This window comes from Taudactylus pleione, unplaced genomic scaffold (assembly GCF_031769625.1).
Source record: "Taudactylus pleione unplaced genomic scaffold, aTauple2 ptg000241l, whole genome shotgun sequence".
NCBI lineage: Eukaryota > Metazoa > Chordata > Amphibia > Anura > Myobatrachidae > Taudactylus > Taudactylus pleione.
Window position 1 is genome coordinate 650,107 of NW_028284643.1, and position 27,423 is coordinate 677,529.

At 47.8% G+C, this 27,423-nt stretch overlaps 1 protein-coding gene across 3 annotated transcripts in view; it reads left to right on the plus strand.

The window, feature by feature from the left end:
- The window catches only part of LOC148516783 (P2Y purinoceptor 2-like), a 75,158-nt gene that overhangs the window by 13,472 nt on the left and 34,263 nt on the right, over nt 1–27,423 (plus strand). Inside the window, exon 1 of one of the 3 annotated variants that reach the window (XM_088479567.1) lies at nt 2,882–3,334. The exons of the other annotated variants lie outside the window; for them this stretch is intronic. Within the exon in view, the coding sequence (XP_088335693.1) occupies nt 3,301–3,334 (34 nt within the window). The 5' untranslated portion in view covers nt 2,882–3,300. Of the gene's footprint in view, nt 1–2,881; nt 3,335–27,423 lie in introns of those variants that run through there. 3 annotated transcript variants of the gene reach the window in all.

Genomic DNA, 27,423 nt, shown 5'->3' on the forward strand with positions numbered 1-27,423 from the left:
AGCGCAGCACATGCTCCTCTGACCCCACTGCAGAGACTACTGGGATTTATTACCCAGTACTGCACTGCAGTGCTGCGCCTGACTGCACTGTGCCCTGGTCCTCTCTGCGTGTAGCTGCCGGCCGGCTCAGTCACAGCATTGATGACTGGCCGGCAAGCAGCTGCACTGCAGCCTACCATACAACTACAAATGGCGCCGGGCAGTGTGGATCCCTATATTGCGGAGGGCCCCGGTGCAGTGCATCGGCTGCACCGCCCGTAGTTCCGCCCCTGATTGCAGGCTACTGAGCTTCCAAACTGATGATTGTGTACGGCCTATTTGATCTGCATAAATGCTATGTTTAGTGGTGTATACTTTGGATTGTTATTTAGAAAATCAATAAAATAGAGTTAAAAAAAAAAATTAAATAATGGACTACAGACTGGCAATAATACTTGCCATAGCCTGGACCTGAAGGGCCAAAGCACAAAGCATATTCTGTGTAAGAAAATCGGGTTTTACCACTCAATCACCATTCACGGGCCTCAATGTGTAATTGTCTGCTCTGAGATTATTATTCTAATTTATTTATACGGCACCACTAGTGTTCCGCAGCGCCTTACACAGTACATAAACAAATAACTAACCAGTGACTTACAGTACAATACAATACAGGACCAGGACATGGATAATATACATAGCTACATTAGCGACCATAACACCCACATAAGCAGCAGAGGATAAGCACCAAGTGTTAGGTGCCTTAGTGGAGATGTTTAGTTTTCCCAATATATTTTCCCCCTTGTGTTCTCTGACATATCATGCAGTAGAACCTGTGTTATCCGGGCTCCAATTCATTCACACAAGCAAGTTTTTTGGACAAATACATATAATTTTTTTCTGTTAGCTTTTCCACAACGCAATAAAATTCCATCAGAACCATTGGAGCCTTAGGGGGTCATTCAGACCCGCTCGCGAGCAGCAGTACGCTCGCAAGCGGGTCGATGTTCCCCACTGCGCATGCACGCGACGGAGGGAACTCCGTCCATGGGAACGCCTACTGTCTGAAGCCGGCCCCACTGACATCACTAGTGATGGCAGTGGGAGTGATTTTGGCTCTGATAGAGCCAAAATCACTCCAGGGCTTGTGGCAGGGAGACCCTACCGCAGGGTCTAAGTCGCAAGTCCGAATGGTCGCGATGGTCAAGACCATCGCGACCATCTTTTTGGCCGCTCGCATGTGCTGTGGGTGGTCACCCACAGCTATACGAGCGGCCAGGAGGCCGCTCCATTTTCATGGAGGAGGGCCCTGATTCAGAGTGAGCGCTCTGGTCAGAGCGTTCAGCTCTGAATCAGGCCCTTATTTATATGTAAATATGGCCACATTCCTGCATTGCGGTCATATTTGCACTGCGCGCTGCCATATTACAGTCTGTGGCTAACACTAAATAAGTCATGAGAGTGAATGGACAATGGAACCTTCGTTATGTCCTATATTATATGTGTATATATTGTAAAGCTTTTGGGGCCAATGTATCTAGTTGTTTTTAACATATAATTATAATTTTATGTATTGTGCCTATGCAGGGCCGTAGACAGCCAGCCCGGGCCCCATTACTATCAGAGAGGGGGCGTGACCTAATTGGGAAGCGTGTGCAAATCCAGGGGGGGCGTGATCAGTGTAGTTGTTCCCCCCCACAGACAGAGAGGAGACTGACGCTGCTGCTCAGTAGCAGTGAGCAGTCTTCCTGATCTCCTACTGCAGCTCAGCACACAGCAGCATGTGCTGGGCTGCTGACGGATAAGAGGGAGGGGGGGGGCAACTTAGGACCGAGGCCTCTGCCAGGCAGGGCTGGATTAAGGCTTGTGGGGGCCCCAGGGCAACTAAATTGTGGGGCCCCCTCCAAGCCGCAGCTGCTGAGTCTCCACCCGTGAACAGGTGCCGTTGGACACCTGTTCTCGGCAGGGTCAAACCGACCCTATGTGGGGGCCCCGGGGCGACCGCCCCCTTAAACCGACCCTGCCGCCGGGTACAAGCCCGGGTAATTAGTACCCGATCCCCATCCCCCTCTGCGCCCCTGTAATTATGTACTAATTACACAATGCAGGAGATGGCCCCGGTAGTTTGTAACATCTTCAGATGGTGGTAACTGCTTTAAGCCTATGGAGGCTCCTGGAGCAGGATAGAGATCTTTCGATCTCTCTATCTCGCAGATTCCAGCCGGCGGCGGACGCTGTCACTGTGCGCATGCGCAGCATCTGCTTACACAGGAGAAAGACTTCTACTCATTGCAGAAGATATCATTTGCAGGGGCAGCGGTTACCGCAACCGCTATCCCTGCGAGTTCCCCTTTGTAAATAAAAATGAAAATATCCCCTGCGATATGGATACATAATAATCGCAGCAGTTCAGCGATTATTAGTACATAGCTCCTTTAGTTTTAAATGTGTATTGACAAATAACTGCACAGACGGGGGCAACTGCAGATAAGTAGGTGCGTGATCTCACAAAAGGGAAACAACAGCAAAATTGCTGCAAACTAGCAGTTTTATATTATTTCAAGTCAGTGACTTGGGGACCATCCAGCCAGCTACTTATAAATTACACTCTGGCCATACGGGGGCCCCGACAGTGGAGGAAAACTGAGTAGAAGGACTAGCTATGTGCCCCAACAAACAGTATAAAAACTTAGAAGTTACATCAATAATGTACAAACAGGAAGTATTGCAAACAACAGATTCCATTCCCGAAATCTGTTTCCAATTAAAAAATCCTTCAGGAACACATACACACACACACAAACACACACCCCCTACAATTGCAGAGTACTAGTAAGAGGAGATTGTAGTACAGAATTCGTAGTGCATTCAGCTCTGGGCCTGACGATATCGCAGAGAGATGACTGAGCGGCTGTGATCCGTGATTCATTCTCCAGGAATGTGGTTCCCGGATTATCTGCCTCCACTTTTATTTCTGGGGAAATTATTTTATCCTCGGCACTGAAGGGATTAGCCATTGCAAACACGCAGACACAGTGGTGCTCAGTGGTGTGTACAAACCTGCTTCCCGATCAGATGCTACCGTTGCTCTCTTTATTCTCATTTTAATCTATATGCAGCAACGACATCATCTGTCACGTAGCAGAGTTGATGGCATTACAGAAATATGGCAGCGAACACTGCACAACATGATCTCCTGAGCAAAACTGTGATATTCAAGGACTTGTAGCATAGTACAGTACCACTCCTCTACACAGTGCCACCATATGGAATGGGATTGAAATGCCGGCGGCTGTTTAGCTGTTCAGAACCCAGCAGCGGATGTCCGATGGGATCAAGATCCCGAAAGGGGCAGGTAAGTACCCTAACCTCTCCTGTTCCCCCCCTAGCCCTCCCTGGTGCCTAACCCTAACCTCCCCCCTTAGTGTCTAACCCTAACCTCACCCCAGGGGTGCCTAAACCTATTCCCCCCTCCACGCACCCTAAATCTAACCCTCCTGGGGGGGTGCATAACCCTTACCTCCCCCCCAGTGGTGCCTAACCCTATCCTCCCTCCCTGTGGTGCCTAACCCTAACCTCCCTCCCTGTGGTGCCTAACCCTAATCTAGTAAGTAAAGTAAGTAACAGATCTGCATCAAGATACAACCAGTGGCTGATTTTACCTTGGGGCTGCAACCCCCCCCCCCCCCCAGTAAATTCCGCCACCCACCTGTGTTCCCCACAGATCCCCTGCAGCTGCAAGTGAATTAGCAAGCAGACCTCCGTAATAAAAGCAGAAGCGCTTTCCTATTGGAAGCAGTTTCTGCCAATCACACTACACGTCAGACAGGCGGTCCCAGGGGAAGGTGTCTCCTCCCCCCTGGGACTGCCGTTAGCAGAAAGCTTTTATTATGGCAACGTTATTCGGATGCTTGGGGCTGCAGTGGATGCAGCCCCTAACCGATGCTGTTTTCTGCGCATGCGCGTTTTTTTCTTTCGTGTGGCTCTTCTTTTTTATCGTGCATGCGCACTGAAAAATGAGGCCCACGCACAGCCGCTGCAGCCCGTGCAGTCCCTCCCGCAAAAAAGGTAGGAGCCACTTATGCATACAACACTTGTTTTTTCCCCATATTTATTCATTCAGACAGCAAATGCCTCTATAATAAGGTACATAAATAATGTGCAAAAACTCAAACTATAATCCAGCTGCCCCTTTCACCTACTCAAGCTGGTAACACAGTTCACACAAAACTTACATGTATTCAGTTTATCTTTCTATACCCAAGCAACCCTCTGGCTAGGGATGGCCATCATTGGGCTGTCCATGGATGAGGGCATGGCAGGCTGCAGACCAATCAAAATAGGGTTGGGGTTTACCATGTCATAGGGGGTGGGGATAAGCTATGTAACTAAGGGGGGGGGGGGAAATATCGGGTCCTAGTCCGCTATCGATGGCAAAGAATCATTGTATCTCTGCCATCAATAGCAAAACCATTGGCCATCACTAGTTAACCATCTCTGATTAACTATCGATGGTCGATAGCCAGCCCTCCCTCTGACCCACGGATGAACATTGCTGAGAGACTGGATCATTAAATCCCACTAAGCACTTTTTTCCATTACAGTCTGGCTGATGCACTATGCAATCTCTGGCACTTAACCTCAGGTACCAAACTCTGGTTATCCCATAGATAGTAAGCTTGTGTGTATCATTTTGTCTTGTTTCATTACCGCGTTTGCCCTCAAATGTAAATCGCAGCAGAGTATGTTGACGCTATAAGAATTAATGGTAAATAATAGTTCTATAATTTATCTATACCCAAAGAGCAGCAACATAACATGTATCCGGCAGCTTCAGGTTCCAGGCTAGTTCAGGGTCAGTGACATAACCTGCAGCGTTATATGGAACCAGACAGATTCCCACAGACAGCTGTTGCCCAAACCAGAGACCAGGCTGCAGTAGTAACTCGTGCTCAGTCACACTAATGACTGTTTGGAGACGTAACCAGCTGTCACACGAGAGCAATTCATTCATTTCATACGGAAAAAGTGAAGCTGTAGTGGGAAGTCATTGAACTTTTATGTTGCATTATGGGAGATTTTTTTTGTTATCTTCCAGATTTGAAGCTTGTTTTAAACACCTCTGTAGTCACATTACAACATGGAATCCTGTCAGTACATGTGCTGCTCACTCATTAATATTCATATGACTGATTTCACGCAGGTACTCTGCATGTACCTTAGGCTTAAGGGAGGGGCAGAGTTTTCTTAACATGAGAGTGGGCTGGGATCATACTTCTCTACTTTTGCAAAAGCATTTCAGGGAGATTGTGAAAGCAGCAACTATGAGCGTGGTGGTAAAGTGGGCGTGTACTGCTACATCTGAGGGGCGTGTCATACATGTGATGGGCGTGTCCTGCTACATCTGAGAGTGCATGTAGCCATAGGGGATCATTGGGCCTGATTCAGAGCCGTTCGCTATTTGCGGTCGTTCGTTCAAAAACAAGGGGTGGCTATTCAAATGATCCGTTCGCAAATTGCAGTCTGTTCACACCTCTAAGTCTGAACGAGCGAGCAAAACATACGCTCGTTTATTTGTTAAAAATGCCCCCTGGCCGCTCGCACCATACGTCATGTCCGCTATTTATTAGATTAATCGAGTACATCGACCAGCGTATGAACTGCTCGCTACCACAATTTTGCGAACAGTTCTGGCTTAAAAAAAACCCAGTGACGGGGTCAATGACGCTGCTGTTTTAAATATGCACACCCATAAAACGCCCGTTTTGACCTTTAAGCACGCCTGCGTTCTGATTTCCACTCCCCGTTTTCAAGCACCTTCCCCTGTTACCACCCACATACGCCTCATTCTGTCACTCAAAATAGCAGGCACTCGCTATATTGCGTACAAATGATTTTCGGCCGCACTGACTGGTTCGCGCATGCGTACTAAAAACCGTACGCATGCGCAGATGTGCGAACATCGCTCGGAACGAGCGTACTGCCGCTAGCGAGTGGCTCTGAATGAGGGCCATTGTGCCTTATTATAACCAATGCAGGAAAATGATACTAATGATCAAATTTGAATGTATATATCTCTAGATTTTTTTTTATGTAACAGTTACATAATGGGGGTAAGGTGTAATCAGGGAGGTTACAAGGGGTACATTTACTAAGATGGGAGTTCTATTTAAGAAGTGATGTTGCCCATAGCAACCAATCAGATTCGACCTATCATTTATCTAGCACCTTCTAGAACAGGGGTGGGGAACCTCCTGCCCTCATCTGGCTAGCAGAGTGCCTAGAATGGTACCCTGCATCCAGAATCTATGCAGCAGTGCTCCCTGGAGCGTCCTTCAGACATTCACACCGCTGCCCTCACAGCTCCCCGGAACATCCTGAGGATGCTTCGGGCATTGCTGTAATCACCGGCGATTGTGGCCCCTTCCCCATGTGATGTCACACGGAGGGGGCGCGGCCTGCATCAGGCCCGCGAATAATGTTCGATATATAAAAATGGCCCTCGGCAGAAAAAAGGTTCCTCACCCCTATTCTAGAAGATAATACCTGGAATCTGACTGGTTGCTATGGGCAACATCACTTCTTAATAGATTTACCCCCTAGACTCTTCAGGGAGACGGGGAGATTGCTACTATTTCAGGGAGTCTCCATGACAATCCAGGAGAGTTGGCAAGTGAAGGCCCCCATACATCAGCAATTGATTGTGGCAATTCTGCAAATTGCAATGGATTGTGTATAAAAATCTGCAATGTACGGGCTTCACAGATCGCAGATTGCAGATTGCAACCAACGTGATTGGAATTGTTAAATCAGATTGTCCAACATGTTGGATGTCACAGATGGATTGGGGCTGTAGATTGCTAGTGTATGGATATGGACATGATCAGCAGATTTGCAGACCGTTACCAGTAAAATGATGGGCCTTTCAAGACTGGCAGATCTGTGTTTGCGGCAATCGATCTGCAAATCACTGAAAAAGATCTGTAGTGTATGGGCGCAGATTGCTAGATTGGGAAATCCTAAAATCAGGCAATAAATCTGCAAATTGTTCAATTGTGGTTTTCAGATTGCTGATGTACGGGGGCCTTATGACTGGGAGTGAATCAAAGTGTTTAGTGACTGGCTGTTTTCTTTTGGTAGAAGAGTTTAATAAATACCTTCTTTTAATGAGCAAATGGAAAATAAATGCAAAGAGTAAATTTCTCATGGTTCCCTTATTATGTTTGTGCTACCCCAAATACTTATCCCCCAAAGAAGTCAGCTAGGAGAGGAGAAAAGCAAAAAAAACCAAAAAAAACAATACAAGTAAATAAAGGCCCCCATACATCAGAGATGGATTGCAGCAATCGTGCAATTTGCAATCGATTGTGTATAAAAATCTTTCCCTTTTTCAATCGATTGTGGCAATTCTTCAATCGATTGAAAAAGGGAAAGATTTTTATATACAATTGATTGCAAATTGCACGATTGCTGCAATTAATCTCTGATGTATGGGGACCTTAACTTTGCACCAAACGGTCAAAACGGGCATTTTAAGGGTGTGCATAATTAACAAAGCAGCGTCATTGGCCACGTCACTTGGTTGTCTCTTAACCTGAACTGTTCGCATGATTGCGATAGGAAAATCCAACCACAAGCACTGCGAGCAGTTCAGCACTGAAGGGGCACCTCCTCCATTGCCCACAATATATTCACCCCACTTAGGGCTGTAAATATGTACCCGGAGTGTACCATCACAGCCGCCCAATACATGGCCCCTCTTCCCGGCACCTGAGAAGCCACCATAACCATTTACTAGTGGAGGGCTGTCAGACCATCAGATGCCGCTTCCGTCTATCTATAGCCTGTCCCAGCTCATTGATGTCGCAGCTCCTCAGCAGCTTCTTATGCCAGTGTGACACATCTGGTGCCCCCCTTCACCCACAACTGCAGACCTGTACTGTGGGCCAAGCATAACCGCGGCTGCAGATCTTCCAGGAGCTGGATGTCAACAAGGATGCACCAGATGGAGCTGCGGGTAAGCAGGGCCGAAACTAGGATATCTGTCACCCAGTGCAAGGCAGCAATTTTGCGCCCCCTCCCTTCCCGTACCTGGATTTTGTCCTTGCTCCTCGATAAGGCAGTGCACTACTCAGACATCCCTGGTATAGTGACTTACATTATCCACATACCATAATGCCCATTACACATTATGCCACACACTGTAGTGCTTATTACCAAAGTGCCACTTACATATTTGCCCAACACCATTTTATGCCCCACAGTAATGCTTCTAATTATTTTAAAATTACCTGCTCGTTGCCAGGGGGTTTATGCTCGTTGCCAGCTGTTACATGCTCGTTGCCAGGGGGTTTCATGCTTATTGTCAGGGTATTTATGCTTGTTACCAGGGGTTACATGCTCGTTGCCATGGGGTTTCATGCTCGTTGCCAGGAGTTACATGCTCGTTGCCATGGGGTTTATGCTCGTTGCCAGGGGGTTTCATGCTTGTTGTCAGGGGATTTCATGCTTGTTACCAGGGGTTCCATGCTCGTTGCCAGGGGTTTCATGCTCGTTGCCAGGAGTTACATGCTCGTTGCCATGGGGTTTATGCTCGTTTCCAGGGGGGTTTGAAGGGAGAAGATGCAGCTCTCGGCATCCTCTCCCTGCAGCGCCAGCGTTCCCGGCACTTCCGGGAATGCTGTGCGCATTGCGCTCTGCTAGAAGACACTAGAGGTCCAGTAGGACCTCTAGCATCTGTCTCTTCTTTGGCGGCGGCCATTTTTGGATGGCCGTTTTCAGCAGAGTCCATGCGGACGGCTAGTCCGCATGGAATCTGCTGAAAACGGCCATCCAAAAATGGCCGCCGCCAAGGAGGAGACAGACACTAGAGGTCCAGTAAGGACCTCTAGCATTTGTCTCCTCTTTGGCGGCGGCCATTTTCAGATGGCCAAGCCAGATTTTTCACCCCCTCGCAATACCCACCCGGTGCACGTGCACCTCTAGCCCCCCCTAGTTGCGGCCCTGGGGTAAGAGGCCATGGGAGGCGGGGTCCTGGGGCACCAGCGACTAAGCTTGGGGGCAGAGGTTTGGTGGAGCAACTTCCCGGCATGTGAAGCAGTCGGCAGTAGACTGGGCATTTTGTGATTTGTAGTTCCACCACAGTAGCAGTCTTACAGTATCTTGACTTAAATTCAGTCCTCAAAGCCCCCTCATCAGGTGGTTTTCCCCTCTATCTGGGTTATCAGGAGGGCTCCCCACCTACATCAGTTGGTTTTCCCCTCCATCAGGGGTATCAGGAGGGCTTCCCACCCACATCAGATGGCTTTTGCCTCAATCAGGGGTATCAGGAGGGCTCCCCACCTACATCAGTTAGTTTTCCCCTCCATCAGGGGTATCAGAAGGGCTCCCCACCTACATCAGTTGGTTTTCCCCTCCATCAGGGGTATCAGGAGGGCTCCCCACCTACATCAGTTGGTTTTCCCCTCCATCAGGGGTATCAGGAGGGCTCCCCACCTACATCAGATGGCTTTCGCCTCAATCAGGGGTATCAGGAGGGCTTCCCACCCACATCAGATGGCTTTTGCCTCAATCAGGGGTATCAGGAGGGCTCCCCACCTACATCAGTTGGTTTTCCCCTCCATCAGGGGTATCAGGAGGGCTCCCCACCTACATCAGTTGGTTTTCCCCTCCATCAGGGGTATCAGGAGGGCTCCCCACCTACATCAGTTGGTTTTCCCCTCCATCAGGGGTATCAGGAGGGCTCCCCACCTACATCAGTTGGTTTTCTCCTCCATCAGGGGTATCAGGAGGGCTCCCCACCTACATCAGTTGGTTTTCCCCTCCATCAGGGGTATCAGGAGGGCTTCCCACCCACATCAGATGGCTTTCGCATCAATCAGGGGTATCAGGAGGGCTCCCCACCTACATCAGATGGCTTTCGCCTCAATCAGGGGTATCAGGAGGGCTTCCCACCCACATCAGATGGCTTTTGCCTCAATCAGGGGTATCAGGAGGGCTCCCCACCTACATCAGTTGGTTTTCCCCTCCATCAGGGGTATCAGGAGGGCTCCCCACCTACATCAGTTGGTTTTCCCCTCCATCAGGGGTATCAGGAGGGCTCCCCACCTACATCAGTTGGTTTTCCCCTCCATCAGGGGTATCAGGAGGGCTCCCCATCTACATCAGTTGGTTTTCCCCTCCATCAGGGGTATCAGGAGGGCTTCCCACCCACATCAGATGGTTTTCGCCTCAATCAGGGGTATCAGGAGGGCTCCCCACCTACATCAGATGACTTTCGCCTCAATCAGGAGGACTCCGAGCCTCATGCTAATTGTGGCGTGCTGTCAGTCACCATCGACAGCACGCCCCCTTTAGTGCGAGACCCACAACGACGGCTTGGCCGTCGTTATTCGGGTCTTGCGCATGCGCACGACGGAGCTCCCTTCGTCGTACGCATGCGCATTTGGGTACCATCGACCCACTTGCGAGCGTCCTGCGCTCGCGAGCTGGTCTGAATGAGACCCTCAGTGCTCAGGACCCCACACAGTTCACGTTTTCCAGGTCACCCAGCAGGTGCACAGGTGCAGCCATTACTCACTGACACATTTTAAAATATCCACAGGTGGAGCTAATTTTATTTCACTTGCGATTCTGTGAGGAGACCTGGAAAACATGCACTGTTTGGGGTCCTGAGGACCAAGTTTAAGAAATCATTGTAAATATAAACGGTGTATGTTTTGCTGCAGTCAGGGTTTTTGACGTTTGCCACTTTACGGGAAGCAGTCGGGAAGCCGATGGACAGAATCCCGAGCGCCGGCTTCCCGACTGTCTAATCCCGGCAAGGGGTTAAATGACAGGCGTCGAAATCCTGACACCTGTAATTTTACCTACGCCGGGAGCCCGACCTCCGGGTTACCGATTGAAGGTAAGCCTGGCGCCGGGCGCGGACAGCCGCGGGGGGAGTTAGGTTTAGGGTTCCTGGGGGGACTTTGGGTTAGGCACCCCCCCCGGGAGTTTAGGGATGGGCTAGGGGAAGGGAGGGCCAGGGTTAGTCACCTCCGGGAGGAGGTTAGGGTTAGGCATCCCCCCAGGGGACTTAGGTTTAGGCAGCGGGGAAGGGGGGGTTAGGTTTAGGCACTTAGAGGGGGATGAGGGTTAGGCAAGGGGAAGGGGGTTTAGGCAGCCCCAGGGGGGAAGTTAGGGTTAGGCACCCCACGGGAGGGTTAGGTTTAGGCTGCGGGGAAGGGGGGGTTAGATTTAGGCACTTAGTGGGGGATTAGGGTTAGGCACTTGGGGGGGAGGTTAGGGTTAGGCACCCCTAGGGGAGGGTTAGGGGGTAGAATAGGGTAGGAAATACTTACGTTGGGACGATCAGGATTTTCACTGCTGCCGGGATGCCGTTGTCGGGATTTGAACCGCTGGCCATGCGGCCGGCGGTCAATCATACTGAATCCCATTTTACATAGAACAGTTTTCAATCAGTTTTGTTGAATAAGGTGTGAGGCCTTGTACACGAGAGGCGATTGTGTAAGGGCAGCCACAGAGGACGCCAGGTTCTCTATCCCAGCTGTCTCTACAATTTAATTCCAGATGCCTAGTCAGCTAATGTTGTATATCCTGCTTAGATAATGTACTTGTCGTGTTACCGCTGGACCTTGGTTCCGGCTTCTGTTGCCTGAATTAGTGTTTCCGCCTCTTCCCTGTGAGGTGCGTAACCTGCTGTCCCCAACTCTCTGCATTCCTGCCACCTGCTGCTGGCACCTCTGCGCTGCTCTTATCAGTAATTGCCACATGTCCTAATAGCTCTGAGTAAACGTTATCTTTACCACGTGACGCGTAGCACAAACTCTTCGTGTGGTGCTTAATTATGCTCAGTTCAAACAGCTTCAGCTGGCAGTGTTGGGGGATTGTGAATCCTTTGCCACGGGACCTGGGATCACACCATGAAGTCACTAGGGCCCCCACTTATTAATGATTGTTATTGCAATGCGATCTGGACATGACATTAACGCCCATGATCATACATCTGGGGGATACTAAATATTTGTGGTTAACCCCCGAAAACGAGTGTCAAATGTACAATGATAAATGGCTCCCAGGTGACGTACTGGTCAATTGTAATTGTAGATATGCAGATGTTTAAATGGCTTGTCCATATTTGGATAGCCCATTTTTAATTTAACCCTGGGTATCCCGCATAGCACATGGGTTACCCCCTTCTTATATTCCCATCACCGGAATCCACGTGGTACCGTGCTGGTGGAGCTGTCTCCATCCTCAGAGACGGATGGCGGGCTTGCTGCTCCAGGGCTGAGGACTTAGGGCAGTGAGCTAAGCGGGCAGAGCCGGCCCTAGCCAATTTGGTGCCCTAGGCAAAATTTTGGCTGGTGCCCGCTAGCAGATAATCCCACCAACATGGATGTAGTTATATTGCCATCGGACGGGATGCCGCCGGCCGTCCATATACAGACGCCGGAATCCCGCCGCCCGCAATAATGCTGACACCGATATCTCAAAGGAGATGAGGATACTGGCATCGGAGTCCCGAACGCCAGACTCCCGAAGGTCCAGAAGCGGGTAAGTATGTTGGTTTCCCCGGGATGGGGGGGGTTAGGTTTAGGCACTCCCGGAGGGATATTAGGGATAGGCACCCCCCGGGTAGGATTAGGGTTAGGCTACGGAGAGGGGGGTTAGGGTTAGGCACCACTGGGGGGCGGGGTTATGGTTAGGCACCACTAGGGGGAGGTTATGGTTAGGCACCACCGGGGGGAGGTTAGGGTTAGGCACCACTAAGAGAGGGTTGGGGGGGAGGGTTAGGGTATTTACCTCCCCCGTCGGGATCTTCAGTGATCGGGCTTCGGTTTATTCAGCAGCCGGCATATCATACTGATCATACACACACATAATATATATATATATTATATATATATATATATATACCTCCCAACATTTTAATATAATAAGGAGGGGCAGGCCGTGCTGAAGGCGCGCAAGGCCGAAAAGGGGGCATGTCTTGTGGGAAAGGGGCGTGATCTATGGGAAATGAGGCGGAGCCTCGCAGCTTCCCCCGTTTTCGTCACATTGGGGGCGTGCCCTGCACTCTCCGAGATGTATGATCTTTGTAAATATATGTATATATACTATATACATATACAGTGTACAAATATACACATATATACACACACACACGCACACACACATATATTTTGTACACATAACACATACATACAGACATATATCCAATAAATACACATATAATATACACACATATATATATTGTACACATAGGACCCAGTGCCTTTAAATTTAACTAGTAAAAAAATGAATAAACTGCCTGCTTGACCTTTCCTACTGTACCTGACAGACTACACGTTCCTCTCTTCAGAGAACATCCACCTCCATGCTTAGGGGCCAGGCTGCGGCTGTGCAGCCCTTCCTCCCGCCTTCTCCTTCCCTGCAGCCTGCATCTGTGGCAGGGGGCCCCATAAGAGAGGGGGGCACGGGGATACTTACCCCCAGTGCTCCTCCCCTTAATCCAGCTCTTGGGGGCAGCGTTGTGGAGGAGGCTGGGGCAGCGGCAGAGCCCTGGAATGCCCCCAGGCATTTGCTTAGAATGCCTAGGGCTGGCTCTGCAAACAGGGTTTGAAGTAATTTGTTGCCCCTTATTTCAGAAGCAGCTTTTATTATATCCCCTGTTGTTTATTTTATGCCGCCCCTCTAACTGATGCACTTTTTTGTATATAATCCGCAGACAATGCTATGATCTGTACACACGCTCGTAAACAATAATTCAGTATAACTTAAATGATTAAATATTTTTGGATGGCTTATCGGCTTCCGCAGGCGCACTGGGAATGGAAACCCGGACTTTCTGTTCCAAAATTGATATAAAAAAAATCAAATACATACGAAAAAGTCCTAAATCCTGCCAAAAAGTCTGATTTTCACCGGATTTAGGGGCCCGTGTATCAAGCTGAGTTTTACATAAAATTATGCAGAAATTGCATTGTCTGCATAATTTTATGTATTGTTTCTATGTACTAATAGCACGAAGCAGGAGATTCCACAGAGATTTCTGGCAAAGTGCTAAATAGTACTGCATATCGCAGTCCCTATTATTGTCAAAGGGGATTACGATCTGACCCCTATGTACTAAACTCCAACTAGAACTTTGTGGGCCCCATAGCAACATTTTTAAAGGTTCTCCCCCCCCCCCCCAAGTCGGGACTTCACCAGTGTGGGTATGGCAAGTGCAGCACAAGAGGCCTGGTTAGGTGTTGCCTATCATTTTGACGCATAAACATCCTTCTATCGGGATGCCGGGCGCCGGTCACCAGGCGTAGGTAAAATGACAGACGTCGAGATTTATACGCATGTCATTTAACCCTTGCCGGGATTAAGCAGTTGGGAGGCCGACGGTCGGCATTGCGTCTGACTGTTATCTCCTTTGAATCATTGTTATTAGTCAATACAGGATATTGCATTATAGATTTTATCATTTAACTTATAAAGTGACAGAGCACATGTGCTACAGTGAGATTCCACAGGGTGCACAGCTTATTACTGCAATTACTGCCCCAAGCAGCTATCACTGGAGTGGGAACACCTATGCTAAACTGCTTCTCAGCTAAACTACCTCACAAATATACATTGCACCTACATTAATGTGAGTATTACTAATCATGTCATGTTCTGTGTACCACCATTATTATTACTTCAGGTCTCCTAATATTTTTTAAATGACCTTTCAAACAACACTTTTTGGTCATACCTGGGAACACCTCCATTACTTTATATAGCAAAGCAGTGACTTTTTTAAAACGCATACCTTAAAAGTGACACATCTGATGTAAAATCCTAAACTTCAATTATAAGTCCATTGAAGCACAATGGATGAATGAGGAGAGAAGGAGGGAGGGGATAAAATAGGAGAGGGGATAGGAAAGGTGACAGAGGCCAATAAGAAAGGAGAGGGGAGGTGACTTAGGCCAATAAGAAAGGAGAGGGAAAGGGCAAAGCCAATCAGAGAGGGCTAGTGACAGAAGGCAATAAGAAAAGGAGAGGAGAGGGGAGGTGACAGTGGCCAATAAGAAAGGAGAGGGGAGGGCAAAGCCAATCAGAGAGAGCCAGTGAGAAGCCAATAAGAAAAGGAGAGGAGAGGGGTGGTGACAGAAGCCAATAAGAAAGGGTAGTGGATAGATCCCCTTCTGTTTATGTACCATGATGTCATTAGTTACTGTCCAATGTCATTCCCTACCATCCACATGGGCATAGAGGGGACAATTGAGTTCGAAGTATGGAGGGCAAAGCGAACCCCCGAGGGGACAACTGAGTTCTTTTGGTGGACTGCATGGGCAGGAAACCGCACTTCTGCCCTCACTGCACGTCACTTCCAGGTACAGAAACAGAAGGGGATTTATACACAACCAATAAGAAAGGAGAGGACGGGGCAAAGAGCCAATCACAGGGTAGAGAGGGGAGGGAATTAAAGAGGTGAGAAGTGGATGTAATCACTCTGACAGGAAAGGGGAGGTGACAGAAGATGATCACAGAGGAGAGAGGGCCGGAGGGGAGGTGACAGAAGATGATCACAGAGGAGGGAGGGCCGGAGGGGAGGTGACAGAAGATGATCACAGAGGAGGGAGGGCCGGAGGGGAGGTGACAGAAGATGATCACAGAGGAGGGGGGGCCGAAGGGGAGGTGACAGAAGGTGATCACAGAGGAGGGAGGGCCGGAGGGGAGGTGACAGAAGATGATCACAGAGGAGGGAGGGCCGGAGGGGAGGTGACAGAAGATGATCACAGAGGAGGGAGGGCCGGAGGGGAGGTGACAGAAGATGATCACAGAGGAGGGGGGGCCGGAGGGGAGGTGACAGAAGGTGATCACAGAGGAGGGAGGGCCGGAGGGGAGGTGACAGGAGATGATCACAGAGGAGGGAGGGCCGGAGGGGAGCCAATCTGGGCAGCTTGAGGGAGCATGAAATGTAGAAATGTATCTCAGATCTGTAACTTATTTAGGATATAGAGCAAACAAACCGAGATAAAACGAATAGGCGGCCGTCATCCTGTGCAGCGCCCTATAAATTCCAGAACTCAGGATGGCGTCCTCTGTCCATTTTGGCGCCCGTAGCTCATGCTCCACTGGAACCACCCTCGCTACACCCCTGGTTACGCCACACAGTAGTTCCCCTTATACACCGTAGTGCCCTGTTATACACGTTATGCCACACACACGAGCCCCTATTAACATTAAACTACACAGTGGTACCCCTTATACACATTATGCCACACACTAGTACCCCTAACACACTGTGTGTGCGCTCCAGCTCCCATCGGGATGTTGTCACCTCTAGTACATGCTGGGGCAAAGAAAGTGTCATTCCTCTGTTCTCTCTCCCCATGCCCATGGCCGGGAGCAGCAGCAGCCCACCACCACCACCACCGGCACTGATCTGTGACTGTAAGGCAGGGGTGAGCAATTACTTCAGTGAGTCCATCACAGGCTACCCAGTCTCTGTCTACTCCAACTTCACTTAAACAACTTGTCCCTGACGGTATACGCTTGCTGCGAGCTGCGTACGATTTGTAAGGCAGTGCTGCGTTCACAAATCAAAGGCTGGTTCATCAGTAAGACGGAGCCGCACTCCGTGGCAATGTGAGTGCGGGAAGGCTCATTCAAGTTAGGCAGTAGCAATTGTCCTTTTATTATTACTCTATTTTGTATGTCATTGTATGTATTTTGAGACAAGATAATCAATCTCTATATTTGTCATATGATTAATATATTATTTATTTTTTATTAAATTAGATTCATGCTTTATCTGTCAGCGCTCCCAGTCTTTTGTTTCTCTTCTTTGTCAATATAAGGGGTCAGCCTCCCCTGCTGGTGAGCTGCTCTCAGCTATACATTACTTACACTGCAACCGACGCGCCCGTTACATTTTACTGTATACTCCGATCATGTCATCAGTTCACAACGTGTGGAGCCCCGCTAGACTCTCACTTGCTCTTCATTACAGCTATCTACCCATTAAAATCCAGTCACTCCAGTAAATAGCAGAACAGGAAAAACCTGAATGCCCAAGAGAGTTCTAAATAGATTTTATGTGACGAGTGTCATCTACGCGGGATCGGTATTCGAGTTCATCATGTTTACAGTTCCAAAACTGACACTGTCAAAATGCTCTAAATCACATTATTTATTAGCATGTCGGCGTACCGTGTTTGACATAACCAGGGACGCGCAGTCAGGGGAGGCAGGAGAGGCAGAGCCTCCTCTGTCATACACCTGATATAATAATAATAATAATAATAATAATAATAATAATTGTATTTAGCGCTTTTCTCCCGCAGGACTCAAAGTCGCTTTACAGACATCAGAAAACATGGTACATTGTACAAGGATTAGGTATTGCAGAAAATAGAAAACTTCACGGGGATAATTAAAAACAACCAGAACCTAAAGAGCACAATAAATGTATTGCAGGGTTGGTGCAGACATTTTGGGAAATAACTTCCACGGGTTATATATTTCACCAACAAAAGGTACCAGATGATGCAGCCATCCTGGTTGCACTACGTACTACGTAGGATTACCCTGTGTGGAATAGGTTATGCAGAGAAGAGATAACACAAAATGGGTGGTTGCAGCGTCCTAACGCTAGGAGTAGGGTCCCACCATAATCGTCAGGTCCATGTATTTTTCATCCCATCCACGAGTGTACCAGGCGAGGCAGCCATGGTGGGCGCACTACGAAGGTTACAATGTGGGAGATAAGCCATACAAGGACCCAAGGCATATATGGGACAACTGACATGTGTGTGGCAGTGTGATATATCCAGTATGAATAGATCCATGTGAAGTACATCCTGCCAATGGAGGATGCACTACATTGGAGGTATAGCACGCAGGCATATCACACAGTGGGGCGTAAGTACATGGCTGAAAACAGGGAGTGGCAAATACTGCAAACAGTGACGCATTTTGGGCCTGATGTATATGGGTGACTGATACATTAGTAATATAATACACCCTGACTGAATAGATCCTGGTGTTTGTTCATCCTGCTAAGAAATAACCATCCAGGCAGCCATCTGGGGTGCACTGTGTAGGTTACATCTGGCAGGGTGTGCAAGTAGCGGAAGTATAACAACCAGGCAGAGAGAAACTAAAAATAATGAATAAGAGGTTAAATACAAAGGTATAAAAAGGCTAACTTAAAAGAATAGCGACAGCATTATAAGGTAAAAACCGTGTTAAAGTTAATCAGAAATGAAAAATAACGGTGTAAACTGTAACAGGTAACATGACTGCACCAAGCCTTTCCCTCATTCGAGTGTGAGAGCTTGTCGCATCCAGAAGTTTGTTGAGTGCAATTGGGATGCACCATGAGACTGCACCCAAACCCAGTCTAAGGGGGGGGGGGGGTGATTTGAAGGTGAAGTGGTAGCATTCCTGAGCTGCAATGTTTGAGAAATTGTTCCATTTTGGTTTAGAAAGTAGTTCATAGTCCAAATCCAGGTCCATATATAAAAGATATTTATAACTTTTAAACAACTTCTTTGTTTATTGTAATCAATTTTATAGTTAACACTCACCAGCTTTGTGGAGCTCCCTGGGACTGCAGGGAGACGAGAGATGACCCGGGTTGCTGCTAGGTGTAAAGGTGGCAAGGGTTGGATTCCGGCTAGCTTGCAGGGTTTAACTCAGGAACGACCCGTGTAACCCTGCAGTGTAAATGGGTAACCCGGGTCGTCCGACCTAGGTCCCTTTTACAGCATGGGAACTTCCGGGTTCTCCAATCACAGGTAGAAGTGTCCCACTGCACCCGGGTGCAGTATGAATGGCGCCGATCCGGGAATAACCTGGATTGGCCCGCAGTGGAAAAAGGGTCTATCCCGGGTCTGACCCCGTTTTGGAACTGTGGGCCTGATTCAGACCTGCTCTCTAGGCTGCGTTCGCACGCAGCCAGCCGATGTTCGCAATCTGCGCATTGCGTATGTATCGCAGTGCGCATACTAGTCCATGTGATCGGGAAGCATTCGCTCACTGCGCATAGACAGCTCGCTAGAATGAGTGAAAGAACGAGCCATTTGTGGGTGGTGACAGGGGATGGGCGATGAAAACGGGAGAGCGGTGGTGCGAACGCAGGCGTGCCTGAGCATCTTAACGCCGTTTCAGAGGCGTGCATAATTAAGACGCAGCATCATAGTACACGTCAATGGTTGAAATGCACCCTGAAGTACTCGCAGTGCTTGTTGTAGGGTATGGTCAGCCACAAGTTCTGCGATCGCTTCCGATGGTACTCGATGTTACCGATGGTTGCATACACTTCCTGGACATGGCGTGGGAAAGTGAGCGTCTTAAGACAGGCTGGTGGGCGTCTGCATAACCAGAGCGATTGCACGCTAAGATATAGTGGGAGTGCTATTGCCTTGCCGTGCGATCGCGGATTTGCATACTTTCGCTGTGTGCGAGCGCATCTAACGAGCGGGTCTAAATCGAGCCCGTGTTCCAAATCTCAGGTCAGACCCGGGACTGGAAAAACGATATTACACTGCACCCTTACCCAGGTCTTTCCCGTGTCTGACCCTGCTAGCTACAGTATCCCGGTTGAATTCCCAGGTCCTTCGACCCGGGTTATTTTGCAGGAACCCTTTACCACTGAGCTGCAAACCGGGTAGACCTGACAATAACCCGGATTATTGTGGCAGTGGAAAAGGGCTATTAGCTAGAGCACCTTAATTCCCTACCGATCACATCTCAGGTGTAGTCACAATTTGAAGTGGAACAAGTCCTTCTACTTACCGATAACCTCTAATAACTGTGTGAATGTCCGGGAGTTTGCAGTGATAATCTCTGCCAGTTGTTGCGTATGTGATAATAGTGGGGAAGACAACATTACAAAATTGTAGTAATGTCATCAGTTACCGTTGTGTTACCTTTTTTTTTTTTTTAAGCAGATTTTTAAAGAAAAAGGTTTTACATATATGTAAGTCTCACACTTTTTAGATACAATTTCCATTAATTGATTGACTCCCCATAAACTTAAGAAGTCTAATTCCCCAAACTAGCACATTAAAATTGTATTTGATTTTCCAGCCCTTGTAGAGAAATGTCAATGACCGAAGAGACACGACACCCTATAACGTGGGTTGTCCCTGTGTCTGAATGACACTAGAACATGGTTAATAATAACTGCAGTGACATCTCCTGGCAGGACATACATACAGGCCCGTTTCTACTAGTTTGCATTGGATTTAACAACTTGAGCCTGTTTATAAATATTGCAGAGTCCAGAGAGCTGAGTTCTGCCTGGGCTGTTGCTAGATTATAATAATTGGGAGCATTACGGTTTTGTAGTGGTTAGCATTACTAAATCACAGCACTGGAGTCATGGGTTTGGCTCTGACAAGGGAACTATTTGTGTGGAGTTTGTATGTTCTCCCTGTGTTTGCATGGGCTTCCCCTGGGTACCTAACACAATCCAAAATCATACTGGTAATTTAATTGGCCTATGACAATAATTAACCCTAGTGTGTAATATGTTTGTCCATGAGGTAGGGAATATAGTTTGTAAGCTCCAGTGGGGCAGGGACTGATGGAATGACTGAAATACTCTCTGTTAAGTGCTGCATGATATGGTGCGCTATATAAATGGCTGTTAATAAATTAATAATATTGCTGTGAGGGCCTGATTCAGACCCGCTCGCAAGCAGGTCGATGGCCGGGTGATTTCTCACTCGCTCTGTGGCTCGCAGCAAAACGGGGCGGCTGTCGATGTTGATCGACATCTCGATCAACAGAGCAGGAAGCTCCCTGGGGCTTGCGGTTGCCGAGACCCAACCTTAGGGTCTTGTCGCAAGCCCCGATGGTCGCGATGGTCTTGACCATCGCGACCATCACCCTGGTTGCTAGCTAAACTGTGGGTGGTAATCCACAGCTTAGCTTGCGACCAGGAGGCCCACTAAAAAAAAGAAGCGCCCGCCCTCATTCAAAGAGAGCGATCGCTTCTTGCGACCGCCTCAGAATGAGGGCCTTTGTCCTTGATCCCACTAAGGCCCCCTCTGTGTGGAGTTTGTATGTTCTCTCCGTGTTTGCGTGGCTTCCCTTCGGCTGCTCCGGTTGTGTCCCACAAAATTCAAAAACATACTGGTAGACTAACTGGATTGTGACAAGTGTGTGTTGGGAAATGTAAGGGTCTATTAAGAGAACAATAAGTGAACTGAACGGAGATAACGTTCCAGCCAATCAGCTCCTAACTGCCATGTCACAGGCTGTGTTTGAAAAATGACAGTTAGGAGCTGATTGGTTGGTACTTTATCTCCGTCCACTTTATCAACATCCAAGACTTATTAAATAGTCCCCTTAGACTTAGAATAACAAGTGAGCACACCCTCTGCAATAATGTACAATGATTTGAGTCCAAATGGAAGAAAGAAACTATATAACATACCATGAACATGAATTACTACATTTGGACACTGGATAATACTGTACACTAACTACTGTATCTTGGTAAGTATTATAAGGGCTGCCAAAAGAACGGGGGAGGGGGGGGGCGGGTACTACTTACGCGGGCCTGGGCTACAGAGGGACGAGGAAGGCTGCTGCAAATACGGGCAGCACAGACGGTGTAATGGTTAGCATTACTGCTTCACATCACTGAGGTCATGCGTTTGATTCCCACCAAGGCCCTAATTGTGTGGAGTTTGTATATTCTCCCTGTGCTTGCGTGGGTTTCCTCCGGGTACTCCGGTTTCCTCTCACACTCCAAAAATATACTGGTAAGTTAATTGGCTCCCAACGCAAAATTATCCCTAGTGTGTGAGCATGTGATAGGGAATATAGGGCCTGATTCAGAGCCGTTCGCTATTTGTGGTCGCTCGTTTAAAAACAAGGGGTGGCTATTCAAATGATCCGTACGCACATTGCAGTCTGTTCACACCTCTAAGTCTGAACGAGCGAGCAAAACATACGCTCGTTTATTTGTTAAAAACGCCCCCTGGCCGCTCGCATCCTACGTCATGTCCGCTATTTATTAGATTAATCGAGTACATCGACCAGCGTATGAACTGCTCGCTATTCTTGTGGTTGGTGTTTGCTACCACAAATTTGCGAGCAGTTCTGGCTATAAAATAACCCAGTGACGTGGTCAATGACGCTGCTGTTTTAAATATGCACACCCATAAAACGCCCGTTTTGACCTTTAAGCACGCCTGCGTTCGGATCTCCACTCCCCATTTTCAAGCACCTTCCCCTGTTACCACCCACATACGCCTCATTCTGTCACTCAAAATAGCAGGCCCTCGCTATATTGCGTACCAACGATTTTCGGCCGCACTGACTGGTTCGCGCATGCGTACTAAAAACCGTACGCATGCGCAGATGTGCAAACATCGCTCGGAACGAGCGTACTGCCGCTAACGAGCGGCTCTGAATGAGGGCCATAGAGCATAAGCTCCACTGGGGCAGGGACTGATGTGAATGGCCAAATATTCTCTGTGAAGCGCTGCGGAATATGTGTGCGCTATATAAATAACTGATAATAAATAAATGCCTGTTTTTCTCTGGAGAGCGTGGCCATGCTTCCTGTGAGTAAGCCACGCCCCTGAAATGTACCGGGGCCCTGCCCAGCTCTCTACGGCCCTGAGTATTATATGATGTCACCTAGGGGAAAAAGTGTATAAAATTAGATAGATCCATTGAAATGCTTTATAGAGGGAAGGATTGTAAAAAAAAAAAAAAACAAGTTCCAAGAAAGTGTAAAATCAAGAACCATAAAAAAATAAAGTTTAACTATGTAACAAAAAATGTGTTACATCTTGTAAACTTTTGTTAGAGTATCAACGATAAACTATTCGTAGTTTGCAGACATATACAGGTAGGAGGCAGTGGGTTGGGACTACAAAGCGATTCAGCAATGCAGGGGAGGGGGAGATCATGTGGAATAAAAAGCAGTGAGGAGGGGGGATATTACCACATTTCCTTCTTTCTTCACACACAATTCCCTTAAAGAAAAAAGAAACATATTATTTTTATTATAAAGGAAATTGTCTTATCACTGATAACATGAGATCTTTTGGGGAATTCCACCGGGGTATTGTATTTTATCATTTCATCATGTTATGCCCTGTCATACACCACCGGTTACCGCACAGTCCTCTGTAAGGATCATTGGTGGTCATCGCCCCCCTGGCGAGAGAACTGCAGAATTTCCTTCATCCAGGGTATAGATCCTGTGTCTCACTTCTGTCTCCTTCTTCCCTCTAAATTCAGGTCATACAATGATGAACTCTTTATTATTAACGGAGGACAATTTGCAGAAAATTAACGTAAAATTATTCCATATAATTTATTAATAAATTAATATTCAAAAAAAGTGTCACAAAGTAAACAGAAAACGGTTCATAAGCATTAGGCATGAAAGAAAATAAAAAGAAAACCATGTCTATGGGGCATATCCACTTACCCGCGGGACTTCTCCCGTAAGTAATTGAGGCGTGAAAGTCCCGCGGCATGGGGTTAAGCTATTCAATAAAATAACTTTTTCCCCGCGCCGTTAAATCGGCTCTCGCGCGCGGGAACACACTGTTTCCACGAGAAATGCGGCAACAGTGTGTTATTGCCTCTCGCGCGAGGCTGATTAGGGTGGCTTCACGCAGATTTTACCTCACACCTACATGAGGTGCGAGGTAAAGCCCGACAGCGGGGACTCGCACGAGGGGTCTCGGGGACACCTGCACGTGCAATCCCTGCTAATTTGCTAATTGAATTCCGACCAGCGCGATAATTAGCCGCGGGGTAAAAGTTCCAGGGTCGGATACGTTCACAATAAACCTGGGTCCGCACTGGAATTTGGTGTGGATTTACAAATATTTTTTTGTTCACAGTAATGACATAATATAAAAATTTGCATTATTAGAGTAAATACCACAAAGTTTGTTTATTTACAATGTTTTTTTCTATTGAAGACCTATAAAGGTTTACATTACAATATAAGAAAATTGTGAATATAGCCTCTGGAAAGTTGCGGTCTATGCAAAGACACATTTTTCACATAAAAAAGTTAAGCAAATAATAATACACACTTAAATTCGTTTGCTCCCCAGCCATGTGGTCTGTGTGACTGCAGTTGATGTTTCAGTGAGCACAGAGACACATGTTTGTAACTTTAGATATTACTGCTCCCACAGGCTGCATAGCCGGAGGCTGCCATAGTCTGTGTTAAGATTCAAAGTGTTCTGATTATAAGTGTAAATACAATTTGATAACTAAGTGGGAGTTACGCTGGAGTTAAACTGGAGGAAAACTGAGGGAAAAGAAACTCAAAACCAGAACACTTTCTGAACGACAAGAAGCAACATACTTATGTGAATGAACAAAGGCCCTCATTCAGAGCCGTACGCTATTTGCGGTCGTTCGTTTAAAAACAAGGGGTAGCTATTCAAATGATCCGTACGCACATTGCAGTCTGTTCACGCCTCTAAGTCTGAACGAGCGAGCAAAACATACGCTCGTTTATTTGTTAAAAACGCCCCCTGGCCGCACGCATCCTACGTCATGTCCGCTATTTATTAGATTAATCGAGTACATCGACCAGCGTATGAACTGCTCGCTATTCTTGTGGTTGGTGTTTGCTACCACAAATTTGCGTGCAGTTCGGGCTATAAAATAACCCAGTGACGTGGTCAATGACGCTGCTGTTTTAAATATACACACCCATAAAACGCCCGTTTTGACCTTTAAGCACGCCTGCGTTCGGATCTCCACTCCCCATTTTCAAGCACCTTCCCCTGTTACCACCCACATACGCCTCATTCTGTCACTCAAAATAGCCGGCACTCGCTATATAGCGTACAAAGGATTTTCGGCCGCACTGACTGGTTCGCGCATGCGTACTAAAAAGCGTACGCATGCGCAGATGTGCAAACATCGCTCGGAACGAGCGTACTGTTGTTAACGTGCGGCTCTGAATGAGGGCCAAAATCAACATCTTCTGCTGTATGCATATCCAGGCAACTACTTACTGCACTCACTGCTTGGACACTGCAAGTGCTCCCCTGTCTGTGTGCTGCTCTTGTTGATTGATCTTTGTTGATCAGAACACTTTGGACTGGATCAGCTCGGGTACATTGTAATTTTGTCCTCATTCATTTTGTATTGCCTTTTCCAATTGTGTCACATCTATCCACTTTAATCATTTGTTTAAAAACTAATTCCTGCACCCACTGCTCACATACCTCTCCTTTATATATCACTTTTGGAGCTGCGCTCATACATTAGCAGCACTGTTCTTTACATGTATTTTTGAACATTTAACAACTTTAATCCACACTGTCTCTATATCACACTGTCTCTATACCACACTGTCTCTATATCTCACAGCCTCCACTCCAGTTTACATCTCAATTATTACCTTGTCCACAGCATGAACACCCTTACTTCACACAACCCCCATATTCTATGTCCACATAATCCTCTACTTTATCCATCCCTCTCTTCCCCCTCCTGTTTCCTCCACTTGCTGTTCTTCCTTTTTTTCTCTCATCAGTCTGCTTCCAACCCTCTGCTTCTTTCCCCCACCTCTCCTATACCTCCACTCTCAACCACCTCCCTCCATGATCTTGTTACCCCACTACTAAGCCCCATTCCCTCCTCGTTCTGTCTGTCACCTCCAGGGCTGCCAAGAGAAATTCTGTGCCCGGGTACTGCAACATCCTGTGGGACCACATCATGTATGGCTGCACCCATTTGTGAGTGGGTCTAGCATGTGAGATGCACCCACTCACAGGAGCATGGCATAGCACCCAGCAGCTGGAACTAAAGTAGTCACTACTGTATTAGGATGGCGGGACAGTCCCATAATAGCTGCATTTCTTGTCAGGCTGTATATAGATGCTAAAATGTAACACACAAATTAAAGTGCTTCTACTTTACTTTGTACATCTCTCATGTAAATAACACAAACAATCTATTTTCTATCATAGAGATAGATGTATGAAGGACTTAATTTTTACATAACATCAGGTCGTCTTATACACACACATTCCGCAGTACATATCCTAACCCACTGCTCCATGCTCCTTCTTCACTATCTACCCCTCTGTGTCGCCCCTGTCTGTCTGCCCTTCCCCTTTAGAATGTAAGCTCTCATGAGCAGGGCCCTCATCCTCACGTGCTTCTCCTCCCCTTACTTATAGTATAATTTACTCCTAACTCCCCACAATGGCACCTAACACCTGGTTGCTCATGTCCTGCTGCTTGTGTTTTGCAGCTGAGTTTATAACCTTGTCCTTGTCCTGCCTTGTTTTGTATTACTATTTACTGTTTTTCTTGTGTGCTCATTTATGTACTGTGTAAGGCGCTGCGGAACCTTTGTGGCGCCATATAAATAAAGGATAATAATAATAATAATAATCAGCAGGTGCATGGAACAGCCAATGAGAAGGTTTTCTAAAAACCCAGGTCTAAAAACCTGGGTTGGATGCATTCACACTAGAGGCTACCTGGGTTGCACCTGGGACAAATCCTGGTATAAAGCAGGGTCATGGACCTGGGACTTCGACCCGGGTCGTTTCTGTTCACACATAGCAAAAACCCGGGTTGATGCACGTTCATGACCAACAACCCAGGTTTTTGCGGTATGCAGTCGGGAAGCCGGTGGACCTAATCCCGACAGCCGGCTTCCGATTGCTTAATCCTGGCGAGGATTAAATGACAGACGTCTAAATCTAGACGCATGTCATTTTACCGACGCCGGGAGACCGGCACCCGGCATCCCGATCGAAGGGACGCCGGGTGCCGAGCGATGATAGCCGCGAGGTTTAGGTTTAGGGTTCCCAGGGGGACTTAGGGTCAGGCACCCCCATGGGAGGTTAGGTTTAGGCTAGGGGAAGGGGGGGTTAGTGTTAGGCCCCCCCGGGGGGGACTGAGGGTTAGGCACCCCCAGGGGGACTTAGGTTTAGGATGCGGGGGAAGAAGGGGGTTTAGGTTTAGGCACTTAGAGGGGGGATTAGGGTTAGGCACTGGGGGGGAAGGTTAGGGTTAGGCATCCCTAAGGGAGGTTTAGGGTTAGGGGGTAGAATTAGGTTAGACAATACTTACCTTGGACGATCGGGATTTCTTCCTCTGCCGGGATCCTGCTGTCGGGATTCCAACCGCCGGGCATGGGTCCCGTGGTAAATCATACCGATTCTGTTTTTGCTGTATGTCTGAAAGGGGTATAACACAAAGTCAGGGATTTTGTAGGGTTATAGGGCCTGATTCAGACCCACTCGCTAAGCCGCGGATGCACGCTATGGGCGATTGTCGCCCGTATGCGTACGCGTCATAATACGCATGCACGAACCAGTCATTGCGTCCGGAAATCGTGCGTTCGTAGTACACATACTGGCCGCTATTTTGAGTGACAAACAGGGAAAGGTGCTTGTGAACGGGGGAGTGGTGCTGCGAACGCAGGCG